Here is a 23249-nt window from a genome sequence, read left to right on the forward strand (position 1 = left end):
GAAGAGAAGGTGAGGAGAAACCCTGGCCACGCAGCAGGGGCGGCCCCTCACACTAGCTCACCACTGAATCCCCCCCAGGGGGGCGCAGTTCAGACACCCCCCTTAAGTGCCATGTCCCCCAAGCTACTGACCACCGAGCGCCCAAAGTGCCAGGCTACGCGCCCGCGTCTACATTTGGCTACTGCGGGCGGTGAGGGCACTTGGCAGGGGACCACACGGGTAGCCTCCCTTCCTCCCATCCCATCCATTCCTCGCGGACCTCATCCCCACCTCTGGGAAGGATTCTAGTCATGCATTTCCTGCCAACAGCCTTAATTGGTTACATGATCGATGAACTCTCGTGTTAATTTGAAAGCCCATCACTGCTCTTATGCATGTATGTATTTAACATACGAAAAAGAAGAATTTTACAGCAACTGCCAAGAGGCTCTTCAGACAATAAAATGTCCAGGTGGTATGAAGCAGGAGGTGTTCACTGTAGGGCCTCTAACACCACGGCTGCCTGTGATGACTTCTTTTGTTACTCATCCGTTTGATCTGAAATCTCCGGGGATGACAGGATCTCCTGGGATCTGAAGATCTGCTGCACATGAGGGGTCTGCAGAGCCTTGACGGACTGTCGTGCTGCGACGGGCTGTGAAGACCCGATGGAGTGTGGTGACTCTGCGTTCTGTGGTTCTAGGGAGCCATGTGGAGGCTCGCTGGTCTGTCGTGCCAGGGGGACAATTGGTGGTGGGGAGCGCTGTGGTGCCTGTGTCCCCTGTGCTCCCTGGGTCTTGGGAGTCTTGGCTGTCTTGGTCTCCTTGGCTGCTTTCTCCTCAGGAGTCCGTGCTGCTCTCTTCATGACTTCCCTGGGCTCCCTGGAACAAGAAGAATACAGTCAGCTCTTGAAAGGGACGTGCCCCGTCTTCATCACTTCCTGACTTCAGGAAGGTATTGGAGCTGTTGCCATGGTTTACCCTGCGTCTTTATTGAAAATCTCATCCTCGTCAGAGGAATCCTTGTCATGGAGCTTCTGTGCCATGTTTTTCTTACATGTAGCCTTGAGTGGCTGACACATGTCTCTCAGCCACAGGGGCCGTCTTCGCCAGAAAAAGCCCTTCTGGAAAAGGCAAGGGGAGCGCGTAAGCCTGCACCCCGGCCCACTCTTGTCCTGCCTAAGTGCCGCCTCCCCCCAGTGGTTACCTGACTCTCGTGTTCCAGTGAACTTCTATGCAGCAATAATCCAAAGAAGGTCCTTGGAGGAAAACACGGACGCACGTGATTCATAACCCACCCCATTTCCCATCCTTCCTAGGATGGAGGTCTCTGGTCTTGTTTGGAAACTACCTTGGTCTGGAACCATGAGGAGTCAAACCACGAGGACCTGACACCTTGACAAAGTTTCCATGCATGCCTGTGGCAATTTTTAGAAATTTGTCGGGTCCATTCAAAGGGACCCCGTAGACTCTTGAGAGACCTTTATAGGTACCTGGCTTGGAAAACAGGCAGGATATTTATTTCTGGTTACCACCGTTGCCCCAGCAAATGCCCTGTGCAATGAACAAACTACCCACCACACCGAAAGCATTAGAGTCTGTCCAGAAGCTTTTCAACTGGTCGCCTCTGGATTTAGTCCCTCAGGCACCCTTTACCGGAAGTTGGGGCTGGGGGGATGATTCTATCGTCCTAGCTGCTTCATCCCAGATGCTGAACCAGAGTAAATGCCTGTGTGCAATTAGCCAAATCCTTTAGCTCACTAGTTTTCATGCTGCAGACAATCGCCCGTGAGCAAAGAAGCCACAGGTATCAGCATCAAAGGCAGGAACCGCACCGAGGCACGGAGATGAGTTTTGAGAGTGAAGAGAGGAGAGAGCAGTCTTGCACTTTACGGGCAGTGTTATCATGTGTACAGAGCCCGTGGGTGCTGAGTGGAGGCAAGAAACGCAGCTCCCAAGTCAATGGAGAGGTCCCAAGGGACAGGGACCATGCTCTTTCCCAATCACCAGCAGTGTGTTCCTAAGGGCAAGGTAGTTTCCATTCTCCCTCTATTCCTTTTAATAAGAGACAGAGACAGAGGTTGGGGATGTGGCTCAGTGGTAAAGTATTTGGCTTGCATGTGTGAGGCCCTGGGTTCAATTCCTGGCACCACACTGAGCACTGAGGCTGGAGTAGTCTCGAGCTAGTTAAAAGGGCCTTTTGGACATGAGGCTCCAACTCTGGCCTCTGGCTCCGTATGTCCTCCCTGAGCACAGGTGGGCTGGCATAGGTAACAGCCACCCCACAGGAGGGACTGAGCAGCCCGGACTTGCAGAGACCTAAGACACTAACACTGAACTCAGGAGGCCCAGGTCACGGGCCAAGAAGCACACAGAAGGGCTCCAGGGTCCCCAAGAACCAGGGGGAGGACACTCCAGTGCAAGTGAAAGATTGTCAGACTAATATTTACCTGGATCTTCCATCTTTACTCTGTCTTGCTCTACAAGAATAAATCTGTTTTGGAAAAAAAATATGATCATGATTATCTCGGTGACCGATCTCTCTAAAACCTTATTAATTCCATCGACTTTGCTGTATCTACCCACTGATATCACTTTTTGAGAACAGGAATTCTCTCCTGTTTAATAGTCCCTGGACTCTCCTACAGCACATGACTGAAGGGGCACGTTAGGAATACAGCTTAGTGACTGTTTCAGAGAAATTCAGCGCATTAATCCAAATTAAAAACTATGAGGTAGGAAATTAAAAGTATCTGCCAAAACCCAAACACAGAAACATACTTTTTCACAACGTTTTCTAAACAATGTCAAGAACCAGTCTGATGCCTTTCCCATCACCACTCTGCATCCCCAGTGAGGAGTCCTCATCAATGCAGCAAGCAGAGTCGAGTCTTACAGGAGACAAAACTTGGTTGCATTTGCAATGATTCTTACCCAAAAAAACCCAAAACAATAAAGGTCCTATGAGATATGTTATTCCTCGGGCTACAGATATCATACGGTGGGTGGGGCATTTGCATTGACTGTGGCTGACGCAGATTCGATCCCAGGACTCCAGATGGTTCCCTGAGCCCCACCTGGAGTGATGCCTGAGAGCAGAGCCAGGAATAAGCCCTGAGCACAGATGGCTGTTGCCCCAAATAAATAACTAAATCAATATGTCAACTCTTTGAGCGACTTAGACTGAAATTTCAATACCTGAAGCATTTCCGTGCTTTTGTCCTTAAGGAGATAAAACAGAACAGTGCAATAAGGAGCACGGGCTACTTTGTAGGTGACCCCCATGTTTGAAAGCGGGATGATAGGGCTGGGGAGGTAGCTCAGTGGGAGAATGCCTGCCTTGCATGCAGGAGACATGGGGTCGGTACCCAGCACAACAAGAAGAGCAAAATTGGAGGGATGCTAATGCCGTCCTTAGAGGATTGCGAGGATTAAACCAGACAACATACAGGAAATTCCTTGTACTGTGGTTGGCATAAATCAGAGCTGTGTTTGCTGATGACGTCACAAAGGAGCGGCTTAAACATACCAAAGACTGAGAGAGGTCTTCCTCAGTCAGCACCATGGCTTCTAATTTATTCTAATTCTTTGTTGGTGGTTGTGGTGCTGCCAGGGATTGAACCCAGGGCCTCACACATGCAAGACAAGTGCAACATCACTAACCTATATCCCGAACCCCTTTCATCCCACGTTGCTGTTGTTCATTTTTTGAGGCTCTTCCTGCCAGCTGGTGCTTGCGGGGCCTACTTCTGGGGTGGTGCTCAGGGACCATGGAGCACTGTGGCTAGCATCTGGGGTTCCCACATGCAAAGTGAATTGAAGTTTGAGTCTTTGGACTTATCTCCCTGGCCCTTAAATCACTTTTTTAATGTGCCTGCTGGGAAAAGTCAGTGGTGTGTCATTGAACAGAAGACAGATATAGGCAAGCTCCTGGAGTAACTACCGCACGCTACGAGGCTTGAGAGTAGCCCAGCTCGGGCTCAGGCTGCAGTGCGGGTGTGTTTGGTTTGGGAGCCACCCAGTAATAGGCAGGAACAACTTGATTTGCTGTTTAGGGGTAGCTCCTGGTGGCTCTTGGGGGGGCGGGGAGGGCATGCATTGCCGAGGATGGAACCCAGGTCTCCCTCACGCAAAGCGTGAAAAGTAGCCCTCGGAGCTCTCTCCCCAGTCTTAGCTGCAGTGTTTTAACTTCATCCAGGGAGATGGTGCTTAAACCTAATGAGAGCTACTGCACTGGATCAGGTCCTAGGAGGGTGGAGATTCTACACTTTTGATCCTTCCAGTCAACAAGGAAAGTAATCAGTAGAAGAATGTCAGTGAGTGTTAAGTTAAACCACTGACATCCTTTTGATTTAAAAAGGGGGGGGGGGGGGAGTCTATATGGTGACCAGAAAGAGAGCTGAATGGTCAGAGTGCATGCTTTGCATGCAGAAGGGCCAGGCTGGATCCCTAGTTCTGCAAGGTCCCCTGAGCACCACCAGAAGTGACACCCCCTCTCCCCTCTGCACTGAGCTGGGGGCAGGCCCTGAACAAACAGGATGTAGTCCCCAAACAGCGCACAGGAAGACTACTTTTTGTTTCATCTCTAGCCTTCTTAACTTTTCAAAATTTTCGAAAGCTTGTTATTTGGGTTCATTTCCACAGGGACCTCTTGGGAGTCAGTTCCCTTCAACAAACCCTGGGATTATCTTTGCAATATGAGAAGCAACCACACCTCATTACTCAAGACTGAAGAGGAAAATCAAGCATCAGTAGGAGGAAAAGGGGCTTTTATTTTCCATTTGAACCCCCTGAATCTATTATCATGCCATTAAATCCTGGAAATCTGAATGAACTGTTCTTACCTCAATGAGACATAAAATTAAAACCAATAATATCACGACGACAGCCACATTTATTGCAACGACTGCTTTTTGATTGTGGTACACAACATATCCTGGAACTTTTATGAGCTGAAAAATAAAAATTATTTTCATGCATTACTTTTGGGGGGGCCACATTCAGTGATGATGAGGGGTTACTCTGGCTCTGCACTCGGAAATCACTCCTGGCGGACCAAAATGGACGCTGGGCATAGAATTCGGGTTGGTGGCATGCAAAGTAAGTGCTTTACCCACTGTACTATCGCTTCAATACCCAGGAACAATTAGACAGAAAGATGGGAAGGATTCTTAAGCCCGTTCTAAAGAATGGTTATCCTTCTACTAGTCTAAAACCCCATCCTCTGAAAGGAGTGGACTATAGGTTTTTATTTTGTATGTGGTTTTATTTTGGGGTGGTTTGTTTTTCAGCCCATATCCAGGGTCCTCAGAGCTACTTCTCGCTCAGTACTCATGGGGACTCTTTTTGAACTATCTCCTTGGCCCCAATATGTTCTTTTTTTCTTTTTTTCAAATGTAGGAGTACTGCTATTTATTCAGTCACTGATTAGCTGATTAAATTGGGCATGAACTAGGCCCCAATATGTTCTTAAAGAGCACACCAGATCTATTATGCCATCTTGTCTGTAGCCTTTCCTTCTACAATTTATTTATCTGGTGTGTTAGGTCCTCTTCTTACCTCTCCTAGGAACAGTGCTACCTTTCTACAAACGAGCACAGGGACAATCATTCTTGTAGTCAAAGTTGTGTGGCCACAAAAAAGAGAGCGAGCCAGCAGGAGAGGGAGAGCCAAGACACCCTGGTCTTCTTGCTTGTGTTCTTTCATGGCATGGCCTGAGAGCCCGGAAGCCCCTGAGCCTGGTCACCGTGAGATTCAGTTACAAAGCTTTCCTGACCGTGATCCAGGTTCAGTCAGACAATGCTCCAACACCCATCCCTCCACCAGTGTACATTACCCACCAACAAAATCCCCGCATTCCTCCTGCCACCTCCTCCCCGCCCCCAGCCTACCTCTGCCTTTATGGCAGGAACTTTTCTTCTCTCTCTCTCTCTCTCTCTCGCTCTCTCTCTCTCCTTCCCTCCCTTTCTCTTCCCACCCCCCTCTTTTCCCCTTTCTTCCCTCCCCCCCCTCTTACTCTCTCCGCTCACTCCATGCCCCCCTTTTGGGCGTTATGGTTTGCAGTGCAGATACTGAGAGCTCATCATGTTTGATCCTTGACCCACTTCAGCACACATCTCCCACCCAGAGCTATCCCTTCCAACTATCATTGTTGCAGTGATCCCTTCTCTATCCCAGCTGCCTTCTCTGCCAGCCCTTGAGGCAGGCTTCCAACCGTGGACCATTCATCCTGGCCATTGTTTCTAACTGTCCTTGGGTGTTAATCTCATAGTAAGTTTTAGTGATTTTTACGTCCCATAAATGAGTGCAATCATTCTATGTCTGTCCTTCTGGCTTATTTCACTCTGCATGAGACTCCGTTAAAAAAACAAAAGTCTGTCCTCACCTCACTTGCCTCCTGCTGTTTCTGATCACCCTGGCCTTCGGTATTCTCACTGATGTAGTTCTCAGCCTCCCACTGGTCCGTATCCCATTTTTCACTGGACACCTTTACGTCCTGCCGCTCACTAAGAAGCTTCATCAGGAGCCCGGTTTTGTGGACCACCTTGGCACACTCCAGTTGCACCCGGGGATCGGAGCAGTCCATTTTCAGAGTCCGAATTACTTGGGCAATGAACTTCCTCACATTACTGTTGGGGATAAGGGGCCGCAACTTCTGGATGAGCTGCATCTCAAGTTCGTCTCTGGGGTCGGGTTTCTGTGGGGGGGAGTCGATGTCGGTGGCCACCTTCTGATATTCCCACTGCATCTCGTTGGGCTGTCTGACAGCCGGCATGAGGCTGTCCTCCATCCCCTCTTCCTCCTCAGGGGCAGTGCTTTGGATACCGGCAGTTTTCTCTGGCGGCACGATGCTTCTGGCATCCCCCCCGTTTGGAGCACGCGTGCTCTCCGCGGTCTTCTTTTCCCGGCTGGAGCGCAATGAAAGGAATGGCTCCGTGACAGGTTTGTCCTGGTGTCTCCAGGACAGAGACCCCTCCCTCGGCGGGGAGTTGACGAGGCGCTTCACTGCACCGAAAGGAGGCCTCCTGGCCAGCACCGGCCTCTGCGGTGCTGCTTCTTTTGTCGCTGTGTTCACTCTGGCCTGGGGTATTCTGCGGCCCAGCTGAGAGTCAAGTTTACGAAACTGGTAGTTCTTCCCGGTGTGTGACACGGGGCTGGGAACCTTCATGTTCCGAACTCGAGCGCCCGCATCCTCTAAGACGCGTAGAGTTCTTTTCAGGTCTTTGGATGGGATTTCGTCCTCCAGTGGCACTTGGAAAGCAGCGGCGGCAGACGGGCTGCCCATGGAGTGCTGTTCCAGGGGCACGGAGGCCGGCGCCCTGTGCTCCTGGATGAAGGATGACTCCTCGTTGAAGGAGCTTTCCACCAATTTCCTGGGCCTCCCTGCCAAGATAAAGTCTTTCGGTCTTTCCGGGGCCAGCTGCCTGTGCCGTCTTTCTTGGGCAATGTTCCCCGCCATGGACCAAGCCTTCCCTCGCCTCTGGCTGAGGGGAGTGCCCTCTTCTTTGAAGTAACTCTTCTGCAGGCCCCCGGGATCCTTGAGCACGCTGCTCCCTTGCAGTGGTTGCGTCTCCCACTCCTGAACATTTCCTAAGTGTTTTTTCTTTGGTGGCCCGACAGTTTCCAATTTCTTTGGAAAAAAATGGCGTTTAAATTTGGGCCCGAAAAGACTGGAATGGACCTGCGTGGCAGTTTTCTCCTTCTTTCTAACTTTGTGGACTTTTTCTTGAATTTCTGTGTTGATTAGACTTTGGAGAACATGGATTTTTTTCACCTTATTGTAGATTTCACTGTTGGATTCGGGCTGTATAGAAATCCAAGCCGTGCTGGTTTTCGAAGGAGCCAGAGGATTTCCTCCATCTTGCACATCTTTAAAAAGAAACTTAATGAAGGATAACAATGTTGGTTCTGCATCTATGTCCCCAACCTGTAACAAAGACATTATGGAATCTAGTCTAGTAAGCATATCACGCTGATGACTATTGTCTAGCTGTTCATGATGGAAAAAGGACAGGCTGTTTCTCTCGGATGAGGCCTTCTCTGGTTCAATCGTCAGCTCGGTGCTGGTACTCTTCTTTCGGGCCTGTAAAGCCTTCATGAATTCCCCGTCCATATTACTGATGTATTGTTCTTCACCTGTCAAAAAGGAAGAGCTTGCTTTTGATCATGAAAGATAACTGGGGATAATTTTGGGAGCATCTACAGACATAAGTTCCAGGTAAGTAAACTAGTAATCAGTGAACAAGTGCCGTATGGTGTGTGGGGGGGTGGGGGGGGGCACAGGAAACCCTAAATTTACACCTGTGATTGGCAAAAACAAAAGGAGAAACAAAGTGATCATCGCTATTTATTCAGAATAAATAGGGCATGGAGTTCAGTACATGTATTTAGGATTATTCAACTGGGGGGCAGAGTGACAGTAGAGCAGATAAAGGCCTCGTCTTGTAGGCAGCCAACCTGGGTCTTATCCCCAGCACCCCATACGCTCCCTCAAGCCTTACCAGTTCTGACCCCAGAACACAAAGTTAGGAGTAAACTTTGAGCACTTCTGAGGATGCTGCCAAACAAGCAAACACACAAACAATAATCATAAGATTATTCCACTGATCTCCAAGGACCAAGTACCCAGTCTTCAGGACAAATATTTGCTGCTCAGTTAGACTCTTTACAGATCAACTATGATTTTTCTTTTTTTTAATTTTTATTAGTCAAACACCATGAGGTACCGTTTTAGATTTACAAATTTTTGTGCTTGGGTTTCAGTTATACAATGATTGGGTACCCATCCCTCAACCAGTGCCCATTCTCCACCACCAATGATCCCAGTATACCTCCCAAGCCCCCTCCCCTCCTCCCATCCCACCCCGCCTCTGTGGCAGGGCATTCCGTTTGGTTCTCTCTCTCTCTTTTGGGGTGCTGTGGTTTGCAAAAGAGGAACTGAGTGGCAATCATGTTCGGTCTATAGTCTACTTTCAGCATGCATCTCCCATCCTGGGAGGATCCTCCCAACACTCTTGACTTGCTGCTCCCTTCTCTATCTGGGCTGCCTTTTCCCCTAGCATATGTGGCTGGCCTCCAAGCCATGGAGCAAACCTCCTGGTACTTATCTCAACTATTCTTGGGTGACGGTCTCCCATTTTGTTACTTTATATTTCACAGACGAATGCAATCTTTCTATGTCCCTCTTTCTGACTGATTTAACTTAGCATGATATTTTCGATGTAGTACCACTTATATGTAAATTTCATCACTTCATCTTTTCTAACAACTGCATAGTACTCCATTGTGTAGATGTACCAAAGTTTCTTTAACCAGTCATCTGTTCTCGGGCACTCAGGTTTTTTCTAGATTTTGGCTACTGTGGGCTGGAGCAATAGCATAGTGGGTAGGGTGTTTGCCTTACATGCGGCCCACCAGGCTGACCTGGGTTCAATTCCTCTGCCCCTCTTGGAGAGCCTGGCAAGCTACTGAGAGTGTCTCGGCTGCACAGCAAAGCCTGGCAAGCTACCTGTGACGTATTCATATGCCAAACACAGTAACAACAAGTCTTACAAATTGAGACGTTACTGGGCCTGCTCGAGCAAACTGATGAACAATGGGAGGACAGCGTTACAGTGCTACAGTGCTTGGCTACTGTGAACAGTGCAGCAATGAACATAGAAGTGCAGATGTCATTTGGACTGTAATTTTTTGCCTCTCCGGGATATATTCCCAGGAGTGGTATTCCTGGTGAAATATTGATGTTTCTATTGATATGATCATATGGTTTTTATCTTTACTTTTGTTGATATGATGGATTATGTTGACTGACTTCCAAATGGTAAACCATCCTTGCATCCCCTAGATGAATGCCACTTGGTCGTGGTGTATGATCTTTTTGATGAGTTGTTGGATTCTATTTGTTAATATTTTGTTGAGGATTTTCACAACCATGTTCATCAGAGATATTAGCCTGGAATTTTCTTTGTTAGTGGTGTCCTTGTTTGCTTTTGGTATTGGGAAGATAAGTGCCTCATAGAAGCTGTTTGTGAGAGTTCCTGTTTTTTTCAATTTCATGGAAAAGCTTGAGGAGAACTGGCAAAAGGTCTTCTTTAAATGTTGGGAAGAATTCGCTAGTGAATCCATCTGGGCCTGCGCTTTTGTTTTTGGGAAGACTTTTGATTTCGGTTTCATTTCCTTGATATGAATGAGTCTATTCAGGCATTCCAAGTCTTCTTGGTTCAGTCTTGGGAGATTATAGGAATCCAGGAACGTATCCATTTCTCTAGGTTATCTTGTTTCATGGCATACAGACTCTCAAAGCAGTCTCTGATGATCTTTTGAATTGCATTGGTTTCTGTTGCGATGTCCCCTTTTTCATTTCTGATTTGGTTTATTAGGGCTCTCTCTCTCTCTTTCATTGTGAGTCTTGTTAGTGGCTTATCGATCTTGTTTATTTTCTCAAAGAACCAGCTCTTGATTTCACTGACCTTTCGGATTGTTTTTTGGGTTTCCATGTCTGATTTCTGCTCTAAGTTTTATTATTTCTTTCCTTCAGCGGGGCTCGAGTTCCTTTTTTTGGTTATTTTCTAAGATCGTGAGCTGTGAGGTCAGGTCATCTAAGAGGCCCTTTCTTCCTTCCTTAGGAATGCTTGCAAAGCTACAAATTTTCCTCTTAACACAGCTTTCGCTGCATTCCATAGGTTCCGATAGCTTGTGTCTTCATTCACATTTGTTTCCAAGTATTTTTTTATTTCGTCCTTGACTTCCTTCCAGATCCACTCGTTGTTCAACTTTGAGTTGTTTAATTTCCAGGTGTTTGATTTGTCTCTCCGTGTCTGTGTATGCTTCGCTCCTATCTTCAGCACATCGTGGTCTGAAAAGATTGTTGATACTATTTCTATCTTCCGGATTCTATTGAGGTCGGTTTTGTGACCTTACATGTGGCCTTTCTATTTTTGGACAGTGTTCCGTGTGCACTGGAAAAGAATGTGTATTCTTTCTTTTTGGGGTGTAAAGCCCTGTATAGGTCTATTAGCCCTCTCTCTACTATTTCTTCCTTCAAAGTCAATGTCTAGCATGCTGAGTTTTGTTCTTGTTGACCTATCCAGAGATGATAAGGCGATGTTGAATTCTCTGACTACTATTGTGTTGCTAGCAATGTCCTCCTTGAAATCTGTTAGCAGTTGTTTTAACTATTTAGCTGGTCCCTCATTAAGTGTGTATGAATTTAAGAGTGTGATTTCTTCCTGTTACACATATCCCTTGATAAACAGAAAATGACCTTTGCTGTTCCTTCTAGTCTTTTTCAACCTGAAATTTATGTTGTCGTATATTAGTGTGGCTACCCCAGATTTTTTGAGGGAGGTGTCTGCTTGCAGGATTGCTTTCCATCCTTTAACTTTGAGTCTGTGTTTGCTCTGACCATTCAGATTAGTTTCTTGTAGGCAGCAGAATGTTGGGTTCAGTTTCCGAATTCATTCTGCCACTGTGTCTCTTGATTGGTGCATTTAGACCATTGATGTTGAGAGAGATTATTGTTAGAGAGTTTTGTGCCATCTTTCTGTAGGGACTTGTTGTGCTTGTAGGGTGTTTTCTTGTCTTATAGAAGCCCTCTTAGTGGTTCTTTCAAGTTTGGCTTTGTCTATGAAGTTCCTGAGCTGTTGTTTATCCATGTAATAGTGTATGGTTCCTTCCGAGTTTGAATGAGAGTTTAGCTGGATAGAGTACTCTTGGTGAGGCGTTCATTTCATTGAGTTTTTTCACTATATCCCCCCATTGCCTTTGGGCTTGGAGGGTTTCCTCTGACAGGTCTGCTGTAAATGTACAGGGTGCTCCTATGTATGTGGCATCCTTCTTCAACCTTGCTGCTTGCAGGATCATTTCTCTATCCATATCATCCATCATTCTGACTCTGATGTGTCTTGGAGTCTTTTTATTAGGGTCTCTTTTACTTGGCACCCTTCGGGCTCCTTGGGTCCGGATGCCTGCATTCTCCAGCTCTGGGAACTTTTCGGCAATGATATGTTTAACTGTGGCTTTTCCATTGGGGTTGCCTCCCTGTCCTTCTGGTACTCTGATGATTCTTACTTGCTCCTCTTGGATTCATCCCCTAGGACTCTGATTCACCCCGGGGCTATTGTGAGGTCTTTTCCCATGGTTTGTTGTTGTCTGTAAACTTTCTGGTGCTCATCTTCAAGCTTACTGATTCTGTCCTCAGCTGTAGCCATTCTACTGGTGAGGGCACTCACTGAGTTTTTTATTTCATCTATCAAATCCTTTATTCATGACATTTGTTTGCAGCTTTTCTATTTCTGCTCTCATTTCTTCCGGTATTTTGTTGGCTGCCTGTTCCACTGTTTCATTCAAGTCCTCTTTTAATTTCCTGGATGTCTGTTCCACTGTTTCTTTGAGTTCATTGAACATCTTCAACATTTTGATTCTGAATTCCTTATTGGAGAGACTGTATTTGTGAGTAGCCCCTGTTGGGGGCCTCTGGACCTTTTTCTTCATCTTCCCCTCGTGGCGTGGTGGGGATCTGTGCTGTTTCTTCATGTTGTGGTGGTAGTATGAAGGTGGGAACCACAGTTCACTATGAGTTTTCCCTCTTGGTTAATTTGGGGATTCTGGGTGAGCTCGGTCTAGTGGTCGCCTTTTTCCCCTTCAGGAGTTGTGGCTTCCTCTCATGTTCTCCTCTGTGGCCTCTGGTGGAGCTTCGGGGGATGTAGTCCTTTACATTGGACTTGTACACGTCTACGGGTATTGTGGTGCAACTGGGATGAGCTAGTGGATTATTGGCCTGATGTATTTGAGATTGCCGAGACATTCTCCCCCGAGTTACGTGACGGAGGTCAAGATATGAGTCCAAATTGCTAGGAAAGGGGAAAATAACTGCTGCCCTCAGAGTAGGCCATGCCCCCTATCCACGCCCCCTAGCTCAAAGGCCAGGCTCCCTGGCTCAGAGGCCACACCTACAGGACCAGGCTGACCGCTGGTTCGGCTGGGACTAGGGGAGCTAGAAACAGTAGTTGGGGGTTGGAAGGTGCTGTTTCTCTTTAACTCTTTGGTGTGCTAATCTTGTTACTGTCATAGGTTACTGTCACAGACAACGAAGAAATTCCTCCAGAAATCAGATCCTCTTCTGAATGCATCCATTCTCCACCTACCAACTAATCACGATCACAACCATCCTGTTGTTCATCGATTGCCTCGAGCAGGCCCCAGTAACGTCTCCTTCATCCTAGCCCTGAGATTTTTTAAAAGTGCCATATTAAAGGCTCTTTCAGGGTTAGGAGAATGAGCCCCATCATTGTTACTGGTATTGGGCATATTAGGTACACCACGGGGAGTTTGCCAGACTCTGCCCTGTGGGCAGGTTACATCTGGTAGCCTACCATTTTGTCCAAAGTTAGAATGAGATAATAAGGTGTATGTGGCTGCGCACTTCTGGGATCTAGGTTTTATAATCTCTGGGTCTTGGCTGCTGATGGGATTACACGGCGCCAGGGGGCCAGTTGGTGGGTGTGACCCCTGCCTACTGGAATATGGAGGATCTGGGTGGAGGATGCTCAGCCCCGATCGAGCAGGCTTGGAGATCTCAGCCCCGGGACCCGTATGCCTTTGTTCCTCTGCTGGTACCTTCATGCATGCGGAGAGCGGTCTCAGCATGGTGGTGGCTGGTTCTGGAGGTCTTTGGCTGCCAGAGCCCTGGTCGGGACGGGGAGGGAAACTCAACCCACTCCCCTCCAGGGGCCCTGGCGAGGACAGCCAGGCGCGGGGGCAGGAGACTCTGCGCTGTTCTCTTCCGGGATCTGGGTTTTATAGTCTCTGGGTCTTGGTCGCTGATGAGATTACACGGCGCCAGGGGGCCAGTTGGTGGGTGTGACCCCTGCCTACTGGAATATGGAGGATATGGGTGGAGGATGCTCAGCCCCTATCCGAGCAGACTTGGAGATCTCAGCCCTGGGACCCGCATGCCTTTGTTCCTCTGCCCGGTACCTTCATGCGTGCCAACTAATACTTTTACCAACTAATACTTTTATTTATTAGCCCTCAGTTTCATATTGTTGAATCTGGACAGATGTCTAAGTATAGGTTAATGGATTAGCCAGAGTATATGTCAATGTGCAATGTTGAGAAAATCTTTGTTTTGTTTTGTGTGGGGGCAACACTTGGTGATGCTCAGGGGTTACTCCTGGTTCACTGCTCACAAAAATCACTCCTGTTGGTGCTTGGGAAACTGTATAGTATGTCGGCAATGGAATTCAGGTCATTTGTGTGCAAGGCAAGTCCCCTACCCACTATACTATCTCCCTACCCGCTGTCCTATCTCTCTGGCCCCTGAAATAACATTGGAGATCCCAAAATTGGGGAAAACAACTCTTATTAGATGTGTATTTGCCTTCACTTACTTCCTAATACTTCCAGCTCTACCTAGGGAACCATACAAAGTTTCTGACTTCTTGAAGGTCAAGTGTAAAATTGTGCACTTGGGTTTCTTTTGGTGTGGGGGGCGGTGGGGTCAAACCCAGCAATGCTCAGGGGTTACTCCGGTCTCTGTGCTCAGGGATCACTCCTGGTAGTAATTTGGGATCATCTGAGATGCTAGGGATCCAACCCAGGTCTGCCATATGCAAGGCAAGTGCCCAACTGCTAGACTATCTTTCCAACCAAACTTTACTGAGAATTAAAAGTTCTTTTGGTGGTGGTGAAATTTAGAGGGGGAGTTAAGGGATGTGAGGAAGAAGCATGGACTTGCAGGGAGTCCCAGACTGGGAACACAAGATCTAGGCATTAGGCATATTTAACACTTTTTGTTTTTCTATTATTCACTTAAAAATGTTATTAGTATTTTTATTCTGAATTTAGATTATTTGGTTTAGTTATTCTTTGGGGCTGGAGCGATAGCACAGCAGGTAGGGCGTTTGCCTTGCACGCAGCCAACCTGGCCGACCTGAGTTGGATTCCTCCGCCCCTCTCGGAGAGCCAGGCAAGCTACCAAGAGTATTTCGCCCACACAGCAAAGCCTGGCAAGCTACCCGTGACATATTCGATATGCCAAACACAGTAACAAGTTTCACAATGTTACTGGGCCCGCTCGAGCAAATTGATTAACAGCTGCAGGACAGTGATCAGTGATCAGGTATTCTTTAAATAACATTATTATTATTATTATTATTATTACTTTTTAAGTAACATTATTAAAGTTGAAGTAACATGATTACAAAATACGAATGCTATTGGTTTCCATGTACAAAGTGAACTTTACCTGGACCACCGCCGAAGTGCCGAGACACCACAGTTCATACATCCCCTCTAATCTGACTCTTTCCCCGCCCCCCCAACAAATCCCCAGGTTTGATGTTCATCTTATGAAAGGTGAGTCGTAAATGTTGTTATGCCCATCTCTGAGAAGAGAGTAATAGATTTGTTAAAAATTGATTTTAAAAGTAACATTATCTTTGTGTAAGAAGCAAAGTGATGTGATATGCCCAATTGCTGATAGCGAAGCAGATTCATAATATCCCGGCATGAAAACACTTTTTTTGGTGGTATGTGTGTGTGTGTTGTGTGTGTGTGCGTTGTGTGTGCGCATGTGCTCGTGCATTCGCCATACAGCAGTGCCCAAGGGATACTCTCAGCAGTTCTTCGAAAATTATTTTATGGGGGGATTGAACCCACACCTCCCACATGAAAAGCATGTGTTGCAACCTATTGATCTATTTTCCTGGGTCCCTGAAAGGACACTGCGGAAGTTATCAAGTAAACTTACTATGTGGAAATATATAAGGGCACCTGAGTGCTTTGTGGATTTGAAGGGTTAAAATTCAAAGTAGGTTTGGAGGTGGGGATGCTCTAAGAATCCATCATTAGAAGGACTGAGTGGCAGCCTATGCTTAGAAGACCAGAATTTCTCAGGCTCTAAGCAAAACGTGCATAAGATAGTATGACTTGTACTTGCCTATAAAATTATAAAAACACATGCAATAAGGTAGCTACACCAGTCCTATAAAGAAAAGGGCAACTGATATTTCTTGTGTATAAAATCTGTTTGCAAACTGCATTGTGTGGCTGAGTTCTCATCTGGAGGACCAACACCTTGCCCAGAGTGTGGCACTCAGTTGTGACCATGAATGATAGCTCCCTTTCCCACTTCCATCCCTTTCTTCCATTCCTCTTAAACCTTCAGGTCATTCATATACTGCGAAGGTAATGATGTGGCTGAGATTCTGACTTTTGCCAAGGGAAATAGCTCATGGAAATATAGGGAGTTGAACTCTGAATAAAAATAATGCACTCCATAATCAGCTTCAAATGTACCATCAGTGATTAAAATAAAAATGAAACATAAATTAAAAACCTATCAGCAGGCAATCCAACTCACCGCAGGGTGTACTACTGGTAAGACATTCACTGTCACAACGTAGTTTGACTGTCTTGTAGACAACGTCAATATTATTTTTAAATTGGCAGAGGCAGCAGGTTAGATGGTTAGGTAAGATCCTATGAATGGAAACACAGAGAATTAAGTGCAGAGTCAAGAGGTTACTTTAAATAGGTAGAAGAGGCAGTCAAGGCCACTGAGCAGCTATTGAAAAAGTTCCTGAGAAACATGGATGAGGTGTTGCTCAAACTCTGAGGTGGTGGGAACCCAACTGGGAGGTGATGCATGCAAAGCGTGTACTATTGCTCCAGCCCTCAGAAAACTGAGTTTTGTTTTTTGGTCATATCTGGTGGTGCTCAGGGGTTGCTCTGGGCTCTTGGCTCAGGGATCATTCCTAGTAGGCTCGGGAAACCATAGGCAGTGCGAGAGGCTGAATGTGGGTTAGCCACATGCAAATCAAATACCTAACTCACTATCCTATCTCTCCAGCTCCCAGATAACAATAAAAAAAACATCAGTTACAACCTGGGGTGTTATTTCTCTATGGAGTGATCAGTCGGGGGCACAGAGATAAGCAACATTCATGGAATGAGGTAGCGTGGAGGGCCAAGAGTTCTCTCAGACAAATGGCATTAATCAAACCCAGCAACCTTCTTTTATTGTAATACAGTACACTAGGGGATGCATCACCAAATCCATGTGGACAAAAGGCTATTGATCTTGCTCTGTCGATGATTAACCTCCCATCCCCATATTTCAATCATCTACATTTCCGTCTAGACAGGATGTCCCCTCTAACTTTGCCTAAACAAAGCATAGCATAATCAATCAGTGTCAAGAAGAAGCTGCATCATGACATGCTGACCCCTGCCCAGTTCAATCAGAGTTCCAAGCTGCTTCCAGCATGACACTGAAAGCAAGGCAGTGTCTGTAGGAACTTCCTCATGACTCTGGTCGGGCTCCAACATCTCCCCCTTTTTGTTTTGCAGCCAGCTTAGCCTTCATGACGACATGTACAGCGTGTTGTTGTTGGGCTATTCTGTTTTGTTTTCTGAATTTTTGGCAGGCTATGTAAAAAAGAAACAACAGAACAATAAGTACAAACATACTAATAAACCCATCACAAGGGCTAGAATATAATCCTTAGGATTTAGTTGAGTGATCCCATCCAACAATCCACCCCCAATGGTATCAGGTCCCCAGACTTGCAAGTGGGCCTGAAATACACAGTGAATGTTAGTTTGCAACTCTATGATTTTGTCGGTCATATTTTTTATGGTTTAACAAATGCTTTTTAACCTTTTCCCATGGAGATTTAGACTCATAATAAGGTACAGGAGTTATACAAATGCAGAAGTATTCCAATCACATTTTAGAGTGCGTTGTCTTCTTAAACTCGGTAGCTGGTCACCGAGTAGGGTAACAGTTCGTGTAACATCGGACGATTCCTCTTGTAATCCTGCATCAACTTGTCACTGGGTTGTCCACAGTCTCTGAAAGTCCTGATGCCCTTTCTTTCTTTCTTTCTTTCTTTCTTTCTTTCTTTCTTTCTTTATTCTTCTTTTTGCTTTTCGGGTCACACCTGGAGATGCACAGGGGTTACTCCTGGCTCTGCACTCAGAAATTACTCCTGGCAGTGCCCAGGGGAATATATGGGATGCTGGGAATCAAACCAGGGTCAGCCACATGCAAGGCAAATGCCCTACCTGCTGTGCTATCGCTCCAGCCCCCTCGTGCCGTTTCTTAACAAACTCAGCAGTCTGAGATCCTTGCCTCAATGCAATACAAGCCGTTGATGCTGTAGCAGTGATGGCAACGAGTCCCATGATAACAGCAATTACGAGGCCTACAAACCTCTTTGTGTGTGGTGCCAGGTGAGTGACCAGCCGGTGAAGAATGTTGGTAGCTGGACTGTCTTCCCACAAGCGGTTAAGCCACACAGGCATCTAGACCCCCATGCAAGCTCTAAGAAGATAGATGCTTTCTTCTGCTGTGAGACTCACAGAGTTAAGAATACAAGTGAACATAGAGCAGTCACTGCAAGATATTACCTCTGCTACTTTATCCCAGCTAATTCTCCCTTTCAGCATGGCATATGGCAGTGGGACACAAGCCTGTATATAGCGGGTAAGATTTCTATCAAAATGTAAAGTACGTTTTGTTCCAACATTGTTATGTTGGATAAAACTGTCCGGGCTGTCATGTGTCCAAAGGAATTCCCTATTTTCCATAGATGATTTTGTTTCTTATGCCCAGGAAGGAAGGGTGTAGGAGGCGGAAAGCTACCTCCGCACCCCATTATGCCAATATTCACTGTATCACTGTCATCCCCTTGTTCATCGATTTACTCAAGTGGGCACCAGGAACGTCTCCATTCGTCCCAGCCCTGAGATTTTAGCAGCCTCTCCTTACTCATCTTTCCCAACATATTGGAGGCTCTTTCTGGGTCAGGGGAATGAGATCCTTTATTGCTACACTTTTGGCATATCGAATATGTCATGGCTTGCTTGCCAGGCTCTGATGTACAGGTGGACTCTTGGTAGCTTGCTGTGCTCTCCAAGAGGTATCTATCTTATCTATCTATCTATCTATCTATCTAGATAGGTAAGTTGTTGCTTTCTGTCTGAACCCCATCAAATCTGGTGTGGCAATTATGGAGAATGGGTAGGAAGTGTCTTGTGATATGTCGCAGCCGTGTGGTCCAGGAATATGTTCACTCATGTGAGGCTCGGCCCAAGCAAGTAGGGAGTGGCCTGGAGCGTGGCTGCGGTTGGGTTGTGGAGGTCAGTTGCTGGGGCTGGGTCCCTTGGGGCGGGGAGGGCTCCCACTCGTCCCCCTCTGGGGCATCCTGCGTGAAAAAAGCCTGGTGCAGAGTCTGGTGTCATGGTTATGGGGTCCTCATTTTATGCTCCCTTCTGGAGGGTGGCCGATGAGAAGATTATCTGGCACAAGCAGGGTGTGGCTTATCGGTGTGAGCCGTGGGTCACCGGAGACTGGAGGAAGCAGGCAGAGGATCTCTGCTCCTGGCTACCGTTTAAGCCCGGAGTCCAAGGTCATAAAGTTCTGCATTACCTGGGTTCCGTAGGACTTCACTCATCCGTGAGCTTCAGCCCGAGCATATGGAAAGTGGCCTGAGCATGGCAGCAGTTGGGTAGTGGAGGTCACTGCTGGGGCTGGGTCCCTTGGGGCACCCCAAGTGAAAACAGCCTGGCACGGAGTCCAGTGGCATGGTTATGGGGGCCTCATTTTATGCTTCCTTCTGGAGGAACAGCTATGAGTTCTGGAGGGTGGCTGATGACGAGGTTATCTGGCGCTGGCAGGGTGTGGCTTATGGCTTATGCTAATATTAGAGTTAATTATAATTTGGGACACTTCAGAGCCTTGTATTGCTCCCCAATTCAGAACATTCTTTAGTTCCTTTTGCCCAGGCTGAGCCTACTGGACTCCAATCAATATTTTTTCCATAAGAGGAATCAATATAGATTCTAGCTTTTTCTCCTCTACATCGTTTCCAATATATCCAGTTTTCTAATTCAATAACTTTAGGGAGTTCACATAGGAGGCAGAGATGGTAGAGTATCATAACTTTCACTTCCAGTATCCAGAAACCCATTTGCTGCGAGCAATAACAATGGTTTTTTTTTTTTTTGCATTTTGGGTCACACCTGGCAATGCTCAGGGGTTACTCCTGGCTCATGCACTCAGGAATTGCTCCTGGCGGTGCTCAGGGGACCATATGGGGTGCTGGGAATCGAACCTGTGTTGGCCATGTTGGCTGCGTGCAAGGCAAACGCCCTACCCGCTGTGCTATTGCTCGAGCCCCAATGTTTTTTTTTTTTAAGCAATGGTTTTTTATTGCTTCAGTAGATTCAGTAGAATTGTGATATTCAGCCATTCAGTATTGCGTGTGTGTTTTTAAGCAATGACTCCCGTTGCTAGTGCAGATAGGCATCCCTTCCACCCTGATAACATATTCAGGAAAATTTGTGCCTTCTTCTTTGGGTTTGATTAGGTCTCTACCATCAGCCTGGCACCAAGTCTGGTGGCACGGCTATGGGGTCCTCATGTTATGTTCCCTTCTGGGAGAAGTAGCCCTGTGATCTGGATGCTGGCTGATGACGAGATTATCTAGCGCTGGCAGGAGGTGGCTTCTGGGAGTGACCCCTGTGTCACTGAAGACTGGGGGAAACAGGCAGAGGATCTCTGCTTCCGGGTCCTGTTGAGCCCAGAATCCAAGCTCACAAAGTTCCACATTACCTGGGTTCCTTGGGACTTCACTCATGCGTGAGACTCAGCCCGAGTGAGAGGGGAGTGGCCAGGAGCATGGTGGTGGTTGGGTTGTGGAGGTCGACTGCCGGGCTGGGTCCCACAGGAGTAGGGGGGGGAATGAGAGAGACAGGCCCATCCCCTATCCCTGGAGGCCTGGAGTTTGCTGTCACTGAAACTGCATACCTGCACTTCTCATTGGGTTCTGGATGTTGGTGGCCCCTGGGATTTTTAGGGGGCAGGTGGGACCCTGGAGGTCATGCCCACAAACTGCCTCTGGCTGCTTCTTAAGCTCCTTAATGGTCATGATCCAGAGATACACAAAAGAATTTCTGAACTGAGCAGCTCTCTGCCTTCTCCCCATCCTAATTATCTAAAACTTTAGAATTCCAGGAACACACAGCCACTTTTGTGGCCGAACGGCATTGTACTATTCATAACAAGCAATACAAACGAGAGTATGAGGGAAATTGTCTGCCATAGAGGCAGGGGGAGGGGTGGGATGGGGGCGGGTATACTGGGGACATTGGTGGTGGAAGATGTGCACTGGTGGAGGGTTGGGTGTCCTATCATTGTATGACTGAAACTCAAACAGGGAAGCTTTGTAACTGTATCTCACGGATTCAATGATTTTAAAAAATAAATAAATAAAATTACCATTCTGAAAATAAAGTAATGTGGAGTTCATGCCAAATTCAATTAGCTTAATCAATGGCTGAATAAATACCAGTACCCCTACAAAAAGAGGGAGAGAGAGAGACTGAGAGAGAGAGAGAGAAAGAAATAAACAAGCCTTAAAAAAATTAAGTGAATTAAATGTCAGAAAATCAACTTACAGTTTTTCTAGCTTAAGATTCATCATGAGGATGTTTTGAACTGCTGCAAGTGTCACTTGTGTTGCTCCCATGTCTCTGAGGGAGAAAGCACAAGCATGATGTGAATCCAAATACAGAAGCTCTAGAGTTAAATAGATGAGATAAATGAAGTGATAACTTTGATTCTGGCTTTGCTGTAAATCCAGGTCAACTGTTTGCTGTAGACTATAATTCCAGAGAGCTCTTGCTGATAAAAGACTTTTCTATCATCAAATTAATGACACTTTGGAGAATAAAAAAATTTCCTTCCTTCCTTCCTTCCTTCCTTCCTTCCTTCCTTCCTTCCTTCCTTCTTTCCTCCCTCCCTCCCTCCTTCCTTCCTTTTCTCCCTCTCTCTCCCCTTCCTTCCCTCCTTCCTTCTCTTCTTCCCTGATTCCCTTCTTCCTTCCTTCCTTCCTTCCTTCCTTCCTTCCTTCCTTCCTTCCTTCCTTCCTTCCTTCCCTCCCTCCCTCCCTCCCTCCCTGCTTCCTTCCTTCCTTTCTTCCTTCCTTTCTTGTCCGACTTCTCATTCTAAATTGTATCTACTCCTTTCAATGATTCTTTTTCATGTGAGCTGCGGGTGGCCTTGGATTTTGGCCACATCTGATAGTACATGGGGGATATGTTGGGCACTGTACTTGTGGGTTACTCTGAGTAGAGATCTGGGGAACACATAAGGGGCCAGAGGTCGAATCCAGGCCTCCAAGCAAGCAGTGCATGGGCTCCAACCACTCACCTATCTGGTCCTCTTTTCTTTACTTTCTTTTTTCAATAATGTGTCCATTATTACTTGTTACTTTCTGAATAAATAATACTTCTACACGTATCTGTATGTTTCTTATCTATATGTACTCAACATAGCTCTTTTCCTCTGTTGGCTGTTGCCCATGTCATTCTTTCTTAATCTTTTCCTTTGAGAATAACTGTCATTTCAATAATCCAGTGTTAAAATTAAAATTATAACTTTTAAATTCAATGCAAAACACTTTATCTTTGACAGAAGTGGAGAAAAATAAAGACAGCAAATCATAGCAGAAACCATATAAGCTACAAACTTATTACAATACTTACAGATATTTTAATGCTGGCAATTTAAAAAGATAGGAATCTTCAATAGCTGTTAGGGGATTATGGCTGAGAATTCTAAAAAAGAATTAAAATTATATGCATAATCAGTATGTAGCATTAAAATTTATATTTAATTTATTGGCATGAAAAGGTAAAGGTAAAGGTAAAGGCCCTCCCGTTGATCATCGATTTGCTCGAGCGGGCCCAGTAACGTCTCCATTGGAGACTTTGTTGTTACTGTGTCTGGCACATCAAATACGTCACGGGGAGCTTGCCAGGCTCTGCCGTGCAGGCGAGATACTCTCGGTAGCTTGCCGGGCTCTCCAAGAGGGGCGGAGGAATCGAACTCGGGTCGGCCATGTTGGCCGCTTATAATCACGCTTAGAATCCATAAAGCATTCTTTTTTTTTCTTTTTGGGTCACACCTGGCGATGCACAGGGGTTACTCGTGGCCCATGCGCTTAGGAATTACCCCTGCTGGTGTTCGGGGGGAACATATGGAATACTGGGAATTTAACCCGTGTCAGCCGTGTGCAAGGCGAACACCCTACCCGCTGTGGTATTGCCCCAGCCCCAAGAATTCTCCCTTTGAGAAACACCCAAGTCTCTAGATGACAAAGTGAAGGGGAACCGGGGGGGGGGGGGGGAGAAAATAAATGTAGAGCAAAGAAAAAATATGCTGACAAATTTTTCCAAGTTGAAAACTCTAGGAATAGGGGC

General features: G+C 46.5%; 1 protein-coding gene and 1 long non-coding RNA gene across 9 annotated transcripts in view; both read right to left on the reverse strand.

Annotated features, from left to right (window-relative positions):
• Nucleotides 1-369: 369 nt before the first annotated feature.
• The window catches only part of LOC130033564 (leucine-rich repeat-containing protein 37A3-like), a 74496-nt gene continuing 51616 nt past the window's right edge, over nucleotides 370-23249 (reverse strand). For all 7 annotated transcript variants that reach the window (XM_056125480.1, XM_056125574.1, XM_056125498.1 and 4 more), the window contains 7 exons: nucleotides 22533-22604; nucleotides 21444-21518; nucleotides 16342-16460; nucleotides 6364-8114; nucleotides 4823-4930; nucleotides 2429-2472; nucleotides 370-860 (listed from right to left, as the gene is read on the reverse strand). In XM_056125480.1, the coding sequence (XP_055981455.1) occupies nucleotides 521-860; nucleotides 2429-2472; nucleotides 4823-4930; nucleotides 6364-8114; nucleotides 16342-16460; nucleotides 21444-21518; nucleotides 22533-22604 (2509 nt within the window). In that variant the 3' untranslated portion in view covers nucleotides 370-520. The remainder of the gene's footprint in view (nucleotides 861-2428; nucleotides 2473-4822; nucleotides 4931-6363; nucleotides 8115-16341; nucleotides 16461-21443; nucleotides 21519-22532; nucleotides 22605-23249) is intronic.
• On the reverse strand, nucleotides 16973-17810 carry LOC130034677 (uncharacterized). 2 transcript variants are annotated; one of them, XR_008794146.1, is made up of 2 exons: nucleotides 17711-17810; nucleotides 16973-17408 (listed from the first exon to the last, which is right to left on the reverse strand). It is a non-coding gene; the product is annotated as an uncharacterized LOC130034677 (long non-coding RNA). The 2 variants fall into 2 exon arrangements; XR_008794145.1 differs by having other exon boundaries at nucleotides 17641-17777.

The sequence above is a fragment of the Sorex fumeus genome, unplaced genomic scaffold (genome assembly GCF_029834395.1).
Source record: "Sorex fumeus unplaced genomic scaffold, SorFum_2.1 ptg000001l, whole genome shotgun sequence".
NCBI classification, from domain to species: Eukaryota; Metazoa; Chordata; class Mammalia; order Eulipotyphla; family Soricidae; genus Sorex; species Sorex fumeus.